Raw genomic sequence first — 16252 nt, forward strand, 5'->3', positions numbered from 1 at the left:
AAATGGAAAATATACTTTAATTTTAGAGTAGTAATTAAAAAAAAAAAAAAATATCCCCAGGGATTTCTAGTCATCCAAATACTGACCTCTGCAGCAGCTGCCATCAAATCTAGTTCTAGGCTTTAGAAGCTGTGAGGGGGCTCACTTGCTCAGCTGAAAGCAGGCTGGCTGTGGGCTGCACTATTTTATCCCGACATAGCCATGCCTCTTGAGCTCCTGAAGCCAAGCAGCCCACCACCTAGTCTGCTCTAGTGCAGCACATCCTAAATTCCTTTTCCCATGGAAACTTTTTGTTCTGTTCTGGCAGACACACATCCTTCCCTCTTCCCAGCCCTGTCAGCATTTCAGCCTTTTAGAACATTTTGTGAACGCCCCAAGGCAAACAGGTACTCAGACTATTTCCTGATAACCATATTGCACTACAGTCAGTGATGCTCACTTGATCCTTACCTTTGGTGCCAATTCAATAAGCTTACTGTTTCTGTGGTCCCAGCCTGCTCCATCAAGGAAAAGGCCATATATATAAACTCCACCAATGTCAGCAGGAGGAGGTCCAACTACATCTTCTTTCATCATTTTGGTCACATCATTGTGTAAAACAACACTGTCAAGTGCCCACCCTTTTGCTATATTCATTCGAGTTGTCTCTTGCCTCATAGCAGTTAGGAAACCCTAAGGAGATCAATATGTAATCATAGAAGGGTTTTAAAACAGCTTGAACTTATCAATTTCCAACTTTTATTTCCTATATAATTGTGATATCATCAGCATAAAAACCTCGCCCCACAGAATTTCATCGGCTTATAAAACTAAATTCAGTAGCRTAAATCTAATGCTTTACTGTACTGTCCAAGTAACATACCTTCTTATGTACTTGGTATATGTGTGTGGGTGCCAGAAGCCACCAAAAGTGGCACTTTAGCATATCAGAAGTTGGATGTGTAACTTGCTTCACACACCTACTTTACAACAGCAAGCCAACTGGAGATAAGTTTTACAAGACTGCCAGATTAATGTGGTTTGTAAAGTTCTAAATACAGGTAATTGCTAAGCCACAGATAACTCTGGTATTTCATTTGCTCACCTTTTCTTATATCAACATTGTAAAAATAACTTTCAGCCAACAAATCCCAAAGCATTTTACAGAACACAAAGTACAAACTGTAATCATAATTAAATACTGAAATGCCCCTGTCTTTAGGGTGCTACCACTCAGTGTAAAGCTATAATATACTAGAATAATGTAGTACTTGTATAACTTTTTTTTTTGTATAATTGTAGACACCAGCAAGTTAAGCTCACAGCACTTCAGCAACACAGAATAAAATCCACTCTCTATTCTGAAGAGTTACAGTCTCAGAATATGGTTACAAGCTATCACAAGACAAACTAGGCCACTGTTTAGCTTCTCTCATATAACTGTATGCATGCATGCATGCTATAGTGTATGAGAAGTACTTTAGCCATAAGAGACAGGAGGATAGACTTTGCAATTCCACTGGATGTGTTGTGGATGCACACCTTATTTTGCTTTATACCTGTTTGCTTAGCCATGACACGAATGAATAAAACACAAAACTTGAAGATGCATGAGCAGGAGGAACTTACTGGGAAGGAGAATCAGAAAGGAAGAAGTTACAGGACAGATTTCAGAACAGAGAATAAGAGTATCTGGTGACAAGGAATACACATCTTCCACATGGGGAAAACACAAAGGAGATTAGAGATCCAAGAGTGTACCTTGGAAGTAATCAGGAGCAACAAGGGAATGTAAAGTTCTGGAGCCTGTGGAATGAACAGGCTTTTTTATTTCTCTTCAATATTCACAGCATAGGAGGCTGTGCTGAGCTACACACGGTTCACTGCCAAATAAAGGGAAAATAGTCAYATGCTGAAACGTCAGCACTTTAGTCTGAATGTGAGGGTCAGCTTCTGCCTGCCGGGATTGTAAGTGCTAAATATTTCTTAGCTACTATATATTTTTCAAATTATAATATGAGATGATGTACAGGAGATCAGATGGTTCAGTTAATTGACATTGGTTGCTTCTTACTAATTTAATCCCAGAGACACAAGGACAAGTATTTTAAAGAGGTTTTGTGATAGTAAAGATAATTATAATTGCATTGAAAGTAGTTGAGAACTCTAGCTAAGGGAGACAGGATTAAAGGTCAAGTTCTTTTATCAGAAATGTCATTAAATGAAAGAGAATCCATGTGGTTATTTGTGGCATTCTAATTTGTAGAAACATGCTTGTACCAGAAGTTTAAAATACAAAAAGTGTTTGCTCCCACAAAGCCCCAGAGGGTTACCAGACCCCAGATAACTAAAATATTAAAGAAAAGAAGAGCCTGAAGAGGACAGGACAGAGTAATGACTGTGTTAAGGACTGTGTCCATTCAAAAGTATTGTGCAAACCCTGAAATAAATTAAGCTCAGAGCTGTTCATTGTCCTCAGGAACAAGATTTAGACAACAGACTACTATTATAGAGCTGGCAGGACCTATTCACTGTCTGCAATGGGACTTGTAAGGCTCATCTGCTTGTTCTAATGAATCCTAGACAGTGTTAAAAGACTACAGCTATGAGAKAAAGGCACAGCTGGGTATCCCAGATAAAGTGAATGGCACAATAAATAGCAGGAAAAAAATCAAGTGGCTTGATGTGCTGCTGCAAGGGTGAGAGTCTGGTTTTCCCCAGAATCCCGCCATGCAGGACATAACTGACCAGTTGCCAAGAAAGTCACTTCAATTTCTGGTAGTCTTTACTTTTGTTTATTTATTTATTTATTTAGAGATTTCAAAAATCTAAGAAAATTGTTTCTTCTTTACTTGCCTTACAATGACAAGAAATGCAAATCAGTCTAGTCTATTGCTTCCACAAATACATTCTCTTCTTCAYCCTTTTAGGAAGCTAAGCATCTAGGAAGTGCTCAGGAAATGCTTAGCTAAGCACATAGGAAGTGGCGTCTAAGGCTCTTAGGAATAGGCTGGTGGTTCATTATTCTAAGCACTACATGAAAGCCTCACAGGGCTTCAAATCTACMTGTAGGCCAAGTGACAGCAAGTAGATGCAGAGATGCAAAAAATGAAACAATAAAATAGTATTGCCACAATAAGGAAACTGGGAGGTAGAAGTGAGGTATGAATAGTTTTGACTTTTTGAGAACAAAATCCAGTAACATCAGATTAACTTGCAGGAGAGAAAATTCAAAGCACTTCTTGTTTTCTCACCCCCGTTATCTTGGCATAATGGGAATCAGGTTTATTCTACATATAAGCCTGAGCCTGATCTCATTTGTACCGCTATAAATAAAGATTAATTTCTGTGAAATCACTGAATTTATCCCAGTGTAGAGCCAGTACCACAGAAAGCAGAGTTAGGCTCTCTATATTTTCTTTTATTGCTGGAGTGCCTCATTCTCTCAATGCTATAGTCTTTCTATGGTCTATTAAATCACAGCTTGTTTGGGGACATTTTACTTTGATTATTTGGCAGCTTCTATGAAGAATTCAGATGTGTGGATCAAAAAAAAAAAAAAAAAAGTAAGATACCGAATACGGGCTGTCTGAATTTCAGAACCTACACAATCCTAAAGAACAAGCAAAGCCAATTAAAATGGCCCAAAACTGTCAGCTCTTGCTTATTTGTAGTGCAAAAGCAAACACTAACAAAACCCAAAGCCTGCTAGGGTTATGTCTAGCTTGATTATTGCAACAATTCCTTAGGAATACTTTAGATGGCCACAATGAATGTGTTGTTGACAAATCAAGCATGGAAGCATAATCATTTTATTAAAACTACTACTTTTGCTTGGCAAACCACTATCCAGGGATTCTATGAGAATGCTTCAAAACTACAAAGTTGTATGAGTAGACTACTGATTCAGACAAAATAAATGGATATTGCTCACCAGTAGTCCTAGAGAATATTTGCCACTGTCGCTTTTTCTTTCCTAGCCAGCTGTTTCAGCTAACATTTGCATTGCTAACAAGTATTGAGAACGAAACACATCTTTAAAATAGCACTCTTGCTAAGGCGTCACAGAAACCTCTTGGCTGGATGCTCTCAGAATGACTCACTTCCAGAACTCACCATTCCTGTAAATGTCTGTGAATCATAAAAAGCCTTAAGGAATGTGGACAGCTGCACATAGCAACTATGTATCATCTAGGAACATATACTTCTTTCAACTCTGTTCTCAGCTGTTCCATTTTTTGTGTTTCATTTTGTGTCAACCTTTTATTTCAGATGGTGCAGACTAGAGGCTGTATTTTTTTGTATCTCCCTGCAAATCAAGTTGGACACAATTCTGTGGTGGAATAAATAACCTTTCATTTCAAAGAACTTATTTGCAAAGACTGAGACTTAAGTCCAAATCCCTTCTTCCTATGTCAAAGTTTTCAAGCTTGTATTTTACTCAAAGGTTTTCACAAAGGAATGAAAAACAGATCATTGTAATGGAGGAGGGGAAAAAAGGAGAAAGAAATTGAAATGTGCAAATATGTATTCAATCCACTTCCATGACATAATCATAACTAGAAGATGCATTCCACTATTTCAGTAGTAGTATTTTGGTATAGTAAAAATCTCTTTTCAGGTTTTGAAGTAAATTTATCATAGGCTTATGCTAAAAATTGTATTTGGATTACACTTAGTATAACCATRGTTGAGTTAGCTTGAAGTTCCTGCAAGGTGTCATGTAGCTATAATGTAGGACTCACAGTGCATAAAGATCAATCTGTCAGTCTTACCTGTGGATTAAAGAATCCTGTCATCCAGAACTGATTTGGTTGGCCATCCAGCAACCAACTGCTGAACTGTTGGTTCCTTTCAAGAAGCTCGGTAAACCAAAATCCTAAAGTAGCAGACTCCCATGAAATCCTGAACCATAGTTTTGGAATTTGAGCATCATACACATTATCTAAAGCATCTTGCAATTCTTCTGACATAATTATGGTTCCTGGAAGATAAGTAAAGCATTCAGAATGATTTTTTCCAAAGCTTGTAAAGGCGATTAGAACTTGCAAATGACATTCTGAATCTAGAAAACCTTCTTTTGTTATGTCTTAATTGCTCACCTGTTGAACTGAAGTCTTATCAGTTTGCAATTAATTTGCACAAACATATAAGAATGGATTCAAAGTTAGGTGTAACAAAAGACATTTCTTCCATTATTTTGATCAGAAATAAAGTTATTTTTGAAAATAACTCCTTCTCCCTCACACCCAATCTATATGCATTATATGGACACTGTACTTAAATGTGATTAATCATTTAAAATATTTTTGTGTATTTTAATGGTTCCCCATATGTGATCAATGATAGAAATACACGGTGCAACTCGTCTATAGCCTAAATGACATACTAAATGGCATCTGGGGGGTGTTGAGATGCATTTCTGCAGCTAAAATACTTTGACAAAAGTGAAAAAAAGTCAGAAATTACATTAATATCACATGAGAAAAATAATGGTATCATTCTGGATAAAGGTGATAAATACTTTTGAAAAACACATTCGGTATGTTTAATGAATAGTGCAACATATTTCTCACATTTAATTTCTGAGAAAATCAAAGCATTGGTTATCATATAATGAGTCTTAATGTTCTATGAACTTAACATGACTGGCTTGAATGTTCCATGAATCAGACAGGCTAGCTGTTTATAACTTGGTTATGTTGGGATTTACTTTGTGTTCCTTTTCCAGAATGGAATAAAGCTCATATAAAGCTCATATAAAATGACAGACAAAAAGTTAGTTCAGTTAAAGACTTCTGAGCATTTTGATGCTTCCAGAATAATATGTACTGTAATTATACTGCTTGCACAGTATATGCAACTTTGAAATTATAGTTCCACTTTTCATCACCCTAAATTTTTACTCTCTTGCTTCCAAACCACACGTAAATCTATCCAATTGCTGTGTAGATAAAAAGCCAAATAAAGCTACTAATTTTTAACTAGTGGTTTGAGGATAATTAGGATAACTAGTTTTTATTGCTAACTGAAGTGATTATGTCAAAACCACATATCAGTAAGTTTAAACTGTCTGTTGATCTGTTTTTAGGGTTACTCATTCGATAGATGTAAAGCTTGATATAGACTGCATCAAGACTTGTATTATTTCATAGATAGCCCCTTGATATGGCATGATATAGGGATATGAAGATTGTGAGATTTGAAAAATATGAATTTGGGTCTATATTTTGAAGTTTACAACTCATGTAACCTGTACATGAGTTAGAAAACAAGAATATCACATCTAGATGGGGAAATTAATTTAGAAATGAAGGAACATTCTTGAGCAAAAACAAAAAGCTTCATCCACAGTCTGATTCACTACCCACATGCACAGGTGTGAATCATGAGAAAACAGAATAATTATATAGTATATAAATGAGATGAGAAGATAATTTCTCCATCAAGTACAGTTAGTCAATCACTGATGTAATTGTAGTAGGATTAGAGACCATCTCTTGAAGACAATGCTTCCACACAGAGGATGGATCTAAATGAAAGCATCAGTACATTTTGACTGTCACTGTAAGAACCAGAGCAGGCTGATCTTTCCAGTGTTTAACCCCCACTCAAGTTTACTTCCCAAGYGATAGGGCATCATCAGACCATTTTACATGGTCCTATCACATAGCCTCTACTACCAAGCTGCAACTCACTCCTCTTTTTTGGACATGTTGACCAGACAAGCCCAACTTGCTTCTCACGGCATAAGCTTTCCTACCTCTCTGCCTTATGGCAATGGCTACCTTGCACGTGCTTGCCCCAAAGAAAGCTTTATCACTCCACCCAAAGGCACAAGTTACATAGAGTAAGAGATAAAAACAATAAATCATGATACATTTGTTTCTCCATATCCAAACCTTAATCTTTTCATGTTTCAGCATGTTCCTTCCAACTCAGTAAACACCACTGCTGTGCTGAAAGAAGTTGACTTTTCTGCTTCAGTCAGCCTTTTGTTTATTTCCTTGTATCTTCACTTGCAGCACTTGGGCACTTCAGCAGTTGGAGATGCTTCCTGGGATACTCTCAGAAACCAATTTAATCCAGCTTGCTGTTTTAATATCCAGACCCTCAACAATTTAGGACCTTCTTTTCCCCCATGTCTCCAGAACAGGAAGACTAAATGAGGCAACAGAGCCTTACAATTCACAACACTCTCTATTTTTCACTTGTAGACTGTGATGTTCTCAGCTGCACATAACCAAGGCTCCCACTCTATTTTCTGCTTGTTCCCCACCTTTCTTCTCTGAACAGTCCTGGAGAATCCTCTGAACTAATTATTCAAGTCAGGAGAGAGTTGCATGTGATTTTTTACATACAAAAGCACGTAAACCCAACATTTTCTGCAACAATTTCAGCCATTAAGAAGGCAATTTGAAAGTAACCACATACAGTGTGCCTTGCAGATTGTTCTGAAAACTTACCAGCTCTAGTAGCAAAGGCACTCACCCACACCGACCACAAGGATTGAAAATAAAAATTTTTAAAGCAATAATTTGAAAATAAAAATTCATGTACACACTCCCAAAAAGCAATACTAATCACTACCTGAAGGTAATTAAATGGGCAGACAAACTGTTTTCTGTATTTTGTCCTAAATTTGTATAGTGTGCATCTAAGCAGTTTTCCTAGCCAGCATCATAGCAAACATATACAACATTTATTAAGAAGTCCAGAAATAACATTATACTTTGTAAAAGATAACAGGAGGCACCTTAGTRTCCTTATCAGGATGGTAGGTAAATTACGGATGAGATTTGCTGAGCCAAGAGTATCTACATCATAAGACACACTAGACTCATCTCCTCCATTCCTCAGCTGAATTCCTCATTGTTACATTCCCTTAATGCCTTCACTGAGTGTCTTTAATCATCTTCAAATAAAGCATTGATCCTAAAGTGGAATACACAGATGATCCCTATAAGCCTTCCACACACATCCTGTAAGAATTAGTAAGTGAAAACCCCAAGATCTTTCAGTCTAAAAGTTTATGATCATAATCAGTAAGCCAAACCAAAATTTTATTAGTCTTAGCAGAATTTAAACATTATTAGTCTAGGTAGAACTTAGCAGCTATAGTGCACTCAGTTTTGCAGACAATTTGAAGAAGTCAATACTCTCTCTCCATTTGTGGGAAACTGCCTTTCATGTGTGCTTTGGCAAGACTAGTTTGCTGAACTTCCATTTCTCCCCACATGGAATAAAGTAAGTTAGTGCCTACTTCTTTAGACTCTTCTGAAGTTCAGTTATATCCCCCTTGCAAGGTAATACATACAATGATGTGAATTTACATCCTGCAGGAACTGGATGTAAATTCTACTGCCAAGRTCATAGTATTCTGAGTAAAAAAATAAAGAATCTTTATTCTTTCAGAGGCTGAACATAAGTTTGTGCAGATGGCCTGGGAATTCTAAGTGATAGCTGTTACACACACAGAAATATATTCCACCTCATGTCTGCATGAAATTCTGGGTTTCAACGTACTCTCTTATGAATAACAATAAGGAAACACCTCAAGCCGACTCACTGGTTAGAAATGCAGTAAAAGCATGGTAATGAGCTCAAAACAAGTGATTAATAAGTTTTTAATAATATACCAAATTCATGAGTGAGATGTATGGACACTAGTGAAATGCACCAGTATTCCTCAAGATCTGGTTATTAATATTATGGGACTTCTAGCTTTGTCTGAATTATGATTCTCCAAAAATACTAGAAACACACATGAAATTGCATCACTTTATTCTCCAATACCTTCTGCCTCAATAGGCTCATTCACATTATCTTACACTTTTCAAACTAGCATAAACATATGCTTTAAACACGCTAATATACTAATACTCATGAGTTTCCATGAATATAACCCACACATTATTTACAGGAGAGGTATATGGTATATGCCTGTTCAGGTAAAAAAAGAGGCCAAACAGCAAAGTCCTCTCTCTCCTTAGTAATATTCTTGTTCCTGACCTTTTTACTAAAACCTATGATTCCCTCTGCTTTTAGCGTAGGATGTAGTTATCCATGTAGATGTAGTTATCTGTGAACTTTTTTCAAATACTGGTACGTGTTATGTACTATGTACATTATATGCATGAAAATACGCTAGCCTTAACATGGATGCTAAATGGTAGTTGCAGTGGAAAGTTTGTTCAAGTYTGGTAGAGTTTCTCCACAATGAACACCATGGTGTCTTCTGAAGTTACTATTTCTACTGATTTCACTCTTTTTGCCTTCTATGTTGGTCCTATGTCTGACATAAGTGTTTGTACAATGTGTCTTGAAAAGAACAAAAGCTCTGGGCCAGTAACTGTGGAAACAAATCTCAACATATTACAAGTCATGTAAAAGCTTTCAGTGGGATTGCTGCATTCTCAGGAAATATATTAACAGCAAAAGGTCTTTCTCCTAACTCTCTAAGGATCATATAAATAACAGTGCGAGTTCTATGATCATGTGACACATATATAACAGGTAAGTGTAATAAATCTAAGGTTTCCTGTATGACTTTAATTTGTCTTGAAGCAGACAGTTCCAAAACTTTAATTTGAAAACACAAAATTATAAGGTTCCAGAAAAAAATGTCAAGTGGATGTAGTTTCATGACAAAAGTAGAATATAGGACATACTCATAAATAAATGAGTTAAGCATTTGYTTTTTTCCCATATATTTACATGATAGGCCATTAAACAGACTACTAAGTAGCTTTAAAAACGCAGAAAATAAATTCGTATTAAAAGCGGTGGCAGCAATCTGCCAGGCATCATTAATCACTACTGTTAACTATACATCCAATTTTGTTTTCAGAGTGATTTTTCACTATATTTAACTTGCCTTCCTTAGAAAATTATAATGTTTAAGAGGATTGTACAAAAGTTACAGCATTAACTTGATTAAGTATCTGATACAGGACTATGTCCACTGTGGAACTGAATAATAAGTGCAAATAAATTATGTTACTCATTCACCCTCCACAGAATATTATACATTTTGAGACTTTAAGTATATTTGTCATGATCAAGGAAAAATTAATCCTTTCTCAGAAAGAAAGAATTATTTTAATTAACTGGAAGAGAGACTCTATGCACACATATAAACTTTCAGCTCAATTCTGAAACAGAGGACAATTGCTTCTTTTAGCTTGGTCTTTGCATAGGTTATCACAGGATACAGAGTCTAATTAGCTTTGGGTACATTTATAAACGCCTTTTCCTGATGCAGATTATAGGTATGATGTTTTTGAAGCATGCATTGTTGCTTCTGGGAATCATACAAATGATAGGAATATCCATTTTGCATTTTGATTCTTAAATAACAAAAATACAATTAAAAAAAATCTTCCTTCAGACTTGACTTACTGTCAAGAGATCGGAAAACAGCAGTGAGAGAGATCACAGTACTGCTGTTATCCATATTAGATGGAACTGCTTTTGAAGCACTCTTACCTTCTCCCTACAGGGTACAGCTTGCATCTACCAGATGTTTCCTCTCCTAATTTGGAGAAGAGCAGAGTTGGGTGAGATCTTAACCCATGGCACTGAACCCTTCCTGCTACATTTTCATTTATTGTCAAATCTTCTTCCAGCTTAACAAGAAGCTTGGCTGAGTGAAATTATATTCTTCTTCACAGCCATTTCAGCTCTTAGAGATGAGCAAAATGGGAAGTGAAAATAGAAAAGCAGATGGTAACATAATCATCCCTTCTTTTCCCTCACTCCTTTTCCAATCAAATTTCCTATCTGCCTCTCATCTCCTGTACACTGAATTTTTATTAATTGGATTCACCATTGCTTACTTTCAGCCAAAAATACCTGCCTCCAAGAGATAGAGTGCTGCTGCTTACCTCCTGTGATGGCTAAAAGCATATCCCTGACATTGTCTTTTGATTCCCTCCCCTACTCACTTGAGATTCCATTCAGAGTCATCCTATTCAGTAAAACCAGTTTCAACCTTGCAAAACTCATCTGAAGTTAGAGTCTTTACCACCTGGCCTCCTGAGCATTCTATCTCTCAGTTGTGTAGGAACAACACTTCTACCTTGTTCTATATCATTATATCTCAGTTTAATGTGGAAAATGACTGTGGCATATGACCTGTGGACCTATTCAAACAATTAATCTCCTCCGAGCTCTACAAAATCCTAGAGAGACTAACAGAAGTGCAGCAGTGCTGCTGGACATATTGAAATGCAATACTGGAGCACATACATACAGAATAAATAAACGTGGAGTGTCTTTAGAGATGCAGTCAGGAAGCTTTAAGAGCTAGAGCAAGTGGTAATATGATAGAAAAAAATGGGGGGAGAGAGAGAGAAGGAGAAAGAAGGAAGAAGAAAAGAAGACAGGGAAGGAGGGAGGGAAAATATTTATTCAATAATGTATTATGAGAAGTATTTTGCAAAAAATATTGCATCTTTATTAGTATCATACTTAATATTGTAACTTACCATCTATAGCCAATTTGAGATTGGTCAGTGTAGCTCGAACTCTTGAAATAACATGTTGCATGTGGTCAATTTCTTGACGTAGAAATATATTCATCGGCTGAGTATCTCCCATCTTTCGCAGTTGAGCTTTTACCTAAAAAACAATTGCTCAACTGTTATAAAATTAATCTTTTTTCCCCATGCAGTAATTTTCTGAAAGCAAAATGTTGATTTTGCAATTGTCTCTCATAATTACTGAGAAAATAAACTTTTATGTAACAGATGACCTATAAAAGTCCTGTCCCAACTGTAAGATTTAGCACATTATGACTCATCAGCTTATCAAAAGGAGCTGTTTCATCATGCTAAGAAAGGAAAATTCCCTCTTTTGGGAGAGATAAAGCAGTTGCTTCTGTCCTTGTTAAGCCACAAGGTCTTAGATCTTTCAAAAACAAACTAAAAAATCACATGCTATACAAAAGTATATTTGATGGTAACTTCTTTAGATTTCCAAACTGTGTTAGATGAATTCCCTGACCTCCTCTTGCCCTACTGAGTTGAAATAACTCAGAAGGATATATGAAGACTAGGATATGTAGAACTGCTACTTCCAGTAGTATGTAGTGCTTACAAAACAAAGTGCTTATGGATACATTACTAGACAGGCAAGGTTGCCAGGAATAACGCAAATGCCACAGAATTATGGCATTAAGAACTATTATGWGTACCATTTTGCGGGTAAAAGCTTTTGGTGTTTTTAATTTTTAAGGGTAATGACATCACATATACTGGAGAGAAAATTTTCAAAATGCAACTTAGTTGCCTATGTTACTTAAGCATATATGAAAGCAACAGTAGCAAAATCATCCCGTCTTAAGTTAGCATATGATGCATATACAGCATGCTTCATGCATATCAGACTGCACTGTACACAACAATAAATGAGAGAGGATTTAGTGGCACCTGCAGAAATCATCAAGATTTTCAAGTGTTTCTCCACTAAATTTCAGCTTCAAGGATGCCAAAGGCCTTCACATTATACTTTCTATCACTCAACCTCATGTATTCTTTCACATCTTCTCTACAGGAGAAATTTTATAAAGGGACTCCAGAACAAAAATGAGATCTTAAATAGTACAATAAAGCATTAAATCTACATTCCTATGTAGTCATGAATTTATCCAAACAGACCCCTCATATTAGTTTGCTCAAGTAAGAGCTTATTTTGAGTTGTCCCTTCCAAAAGCTGATGCAGTAACAGAATTAGAAAGTCTTAAAATAGCAGAATATCATTAGAATTTTATTGTAGCCTAACAATAGCCACAAGATCTAGTATAATGAGAGCTATTTCATGAAGGCCAGAAATCCACTGGATTTTGCTTTTGTTTTTCCAGATATATGCAGAATAAACCTTACTAAAAAGTATTTTATTGAAGAACAGGTTTCCACAAGGTGAACATAAGTGTAGTAGCTCAGTAGTTATACTTGTTAGTACAAATGAGTGAATGTTTTGACAATTTCCATTTTTTGGGTTTCAACTTCAAGCTCAGGAAAAAAGTTTTTTTAGATTTCACATGCTGTTCTCCGTGGGAGACAGCTATTAGAAAGGTTATTCATTGTATTTTAATCACATTCTGTCAGACAGAATGTCCAAGAAATAGGTGCCAGCCTATTATACTAATGTTTTGCAGTCTGACAGTTCATTTTACAGGATGAATTAATGTATTTCTTCCTTCAAAAGAAAAACTACTAAAATCAGCTAGCACAAGATTAGAGGTGAGAAAATAAATTCATTTYGGATAACCTACCTGATAAAGTATGCTAATTTTTTGTTCATAAAAGATCCAGGGAAAACCTCTGATTTCTGAAAATTTCAGAGGAAATTTAGCCAAAATAGCTAAAAGGAAAACTTTGGGGTTTTTTTTGGTCTCTTTTCCCATATATGTTTTGCCAGAATACTGAAAAGGAGAAGTCTAGTGTGCAGCATTAATAATAATCAAATCTCCCATCTGAGGAAAAGTTTTACTGACGATTCTACTGAAACCATTATTTTCCAGAATGATGCTATTTCTGAGTCTACAAGGAAAAGATGAAATTAAAAACTAAAATATTACTATACTGATAATTGCACAGTTTGCTTAACTAGTAAATCCTCAGATTTTATGAATTCTTATGATTTGTTTTCATGTATATAGTGGAATGAACCCACAATGCAGAAATCCGTCAATTCGTCCTAGATCAGTCCACAGCACTAGGCCTGGAGCATCAAGCATAACAACATACGAAGACTGCAAAAAATGAAATACATCTCATCTTGTATACAAAAGAATCCTGATCTTCAATGAGATATAAAACAGTGCTTCTCATGGAGGTCTTGTAAGATTAGTCCAAGGTACGATTGATGATTGTTTTATATTAGAATTCTTATCAAGCTATCAGAATTCCATATCTGTATTTATTGTGATATAAAGAGATGGATCCTGACCAATAGAAAAGAAACTCAAAGACAGAACTCACAAACTAAAATAGCCTTTTTGAGATTAATTCCATAAAGTCCACATACGGTATCTCCTTCTGATTATGCAAACAGTTGTCAGCTAACATAAAGTAAGATGATTTAAGAAAGAAGGAAATAAAATCATGACCTTAATAGCTTTGTCTGCATGATTTTACAGTGCCCATTTCTACTGCATGAGCTTCCTCAGTGTATACTTCTTAGCTATCTGTTCTCAGGTCACTAGCACAGCATGCTGTATAGGACACTCTAATCAGTGATCAAATAAGATACTACAGTCATTCAAGAAATTGAATCACTTTCACTTTCAAACTGCAAGGTACATGAACAGTTGTCTATCACTTTCAATTAGAAACATCTGAAGCTCTAGTGCTGGATGAGCACCAAATCTGACAAGGTTGGTAAGAAAAACCAATGACACCTTAGAAATCACCTACATTAGTGTTTCAGTTCAGACCAGGAATGTGTTTTGGAAGCAAATCTCCCAATTCAAGGCCTGGGATCTGGACAAACCAGATCCTTTTCAAATTAAACTGACCCAAGCGGTATGCTTCAGGGTGCCTATGTACTCTAGCCACTAAAGGGTGTTCTAYCTACAAATGCACGCTAGAGTTACACCAAAGTAAATCCCCCCCCAATCACATCTAATTCAGGCCTGGGGTCCTCAGATGACTCCTTGAAATACTTGCTAATGGAGCCATGGGCTTAGTGGAGAATGAGAGGAAATCTATACCACAAAACTATTTCAGACCCCCCCACCAACTTTTCTGCTTAGGTTAAAAGTCAACCTCCATTAGAGAACAGTATCTTTGGAATCTTTCTATGTCTATTCCTTTTGCTTTTCAAGCTGCAAGGAAACTGTTTTTCATTATAAACCTTTTTGTGAGTGACAGGTTGACATTTATCCTTGCATCTATCCTTATTCACATGGATTGGCTGGACCTAATCATTTTACTGTTGAGCTCTCTGTTACCTGTGGTAAGACCCAAAAGCAAAAGGGCTTATGAAGAGCAGAGCTCTCATGCTGCCTCTGCCTGTGTAATCAGAAAACTGAGGATACTTTTAGATCAGGAGGAAGGTTTGTTTTGCTTTTGTATCATCTGTGTCAGACTGAAATCTGATAAAGCATGTAAAGAGGTTTTGTTTAGAGTCCTTTGGAAAGGCTTTAGGTCAGTTATTTGACTGGTTAGAGGAAGAGTTACAGAATCGGTAAGATTGGAAGGGAYCTCTGGAGATCATCTAGTYCAACCTCCCTGCTCAATCAGCATCACCTGCAGCATGATAGACAGGATTGTGTCCAGGCAGGCCTTGAATATCTCCAGAGGAGGAGACTCCACAGCCTCTGTGGGCAACCTGTTCCAGTGCTCTGTCACTCTCACAGTGAAGAGTTGCAAGAACATGTTAAAAAAATAAGCATATATGATGGAGTAAAGTGGCTGCCCCGTTCTGAAAGTTAGTGATTTCAGAATCATTGCCAAAGGCTAATAAAAGAGAAATCAAGGCTTTTATGTAGGGGTTTTCCCTGGCTTCACAGTGTTTGAAAGTACAATCCAGAGCTCTGAACATCACCAGACAATTTGCTTCAGTATCATCTGTCCCTTACCTCGTCTGCTGGGGTTTTCACTCTGATCAAATTCACTCCACTCCTTCTAAAGAGAGCCATAAGAGGTGGACAATGTTAACAGAGGTGCCTGCCACTTTCTCTAAAGACCATTTGCTTTCTAATTACTTTCAACTGTATTTCTTGTTCACTTTCTCTCCAGATAGTATCTCTATAACTGGATTTCCGAAGATTACCACATAGTGGGCTTTCTGGAGCACAAAATTCTCTTTAAAAGCACCCCCAAGCTGCACTGCTACTTAACATTTCTCCTTTTGCTGTTCTTATGCAGTGAGGCATGCATAGAACTCTTTTCACCACATTCTGTCAGACACTTACAGTATAGTAGATTAATCTTATTTGTTTCAGGGTAACTGACCTAATCAACCAATCTAGTAAGTAATAATGTCCTGAATGTCCAAATGTTGATTTATATCGACAAACAACAGAACTCATCTCATTCCCTTTTTTTTCAGACATCACAGAAAGCAATTATATAATTCAATTCACTCCTTATGCTTCAAACTTCATTTCACTTTGCTCCTTTGCTTATTATATTCAGTCTGCTGCTAATTCTGTTGCTTTTCCCTCACAGAATGTCTGAAATCTTCTGAAATTTTCTGCTCTGACAAATGAAATTCTTAGTTATACCTTGGTCAACACATTTTTTTTTTTTTTTTTTTTTTTTTT

General features: G+C 36.5%; 1 protein-coding gene across 1 annotated transcript in view; it reads right to left on the bottom strand.

The window, feature by feature from the left end:
- The window catches only part of LOC146592626 (dynein axonemal heavy chain 5-like), a 164818-nt gene that overhangs the window by 1260 nt on the left and 147306 nt on the right, over window positions 1-16252 (bottom strand). Inside the window, exons 74-76 of the mRNA XM_085310691.1 lie at window positions 11469-11601; window positions 4755-4963; window positions 451-672 (exon numbers count right to left, since the gene is read on the bottom strand). Coding sequence (XP_085166817.1) covers window positions 451-672; window positions 4755-4963; window positions 11469-11601 — 564 coding nt within the window. The remainder of the gene's footprint in view (window positions 1-450; window positions 673-4754; window positions 4964-11468; window positions 11602-16252) is intronic.

Source organism: Rhea americana, unplaced genomic scaffold (assembly GCF_003343005.1).
Source record: "Rhea americana isolate MKP2758 unplaced genomic scaffold, rheAme1 scaffold_323, whole genome shotgun sequence".
Taxonomy (NCBI): Eukaryota; Metazoa; Chordata; class Aves; order Rheiformes; family Rheidae; genus Rhea; species Rhea americana.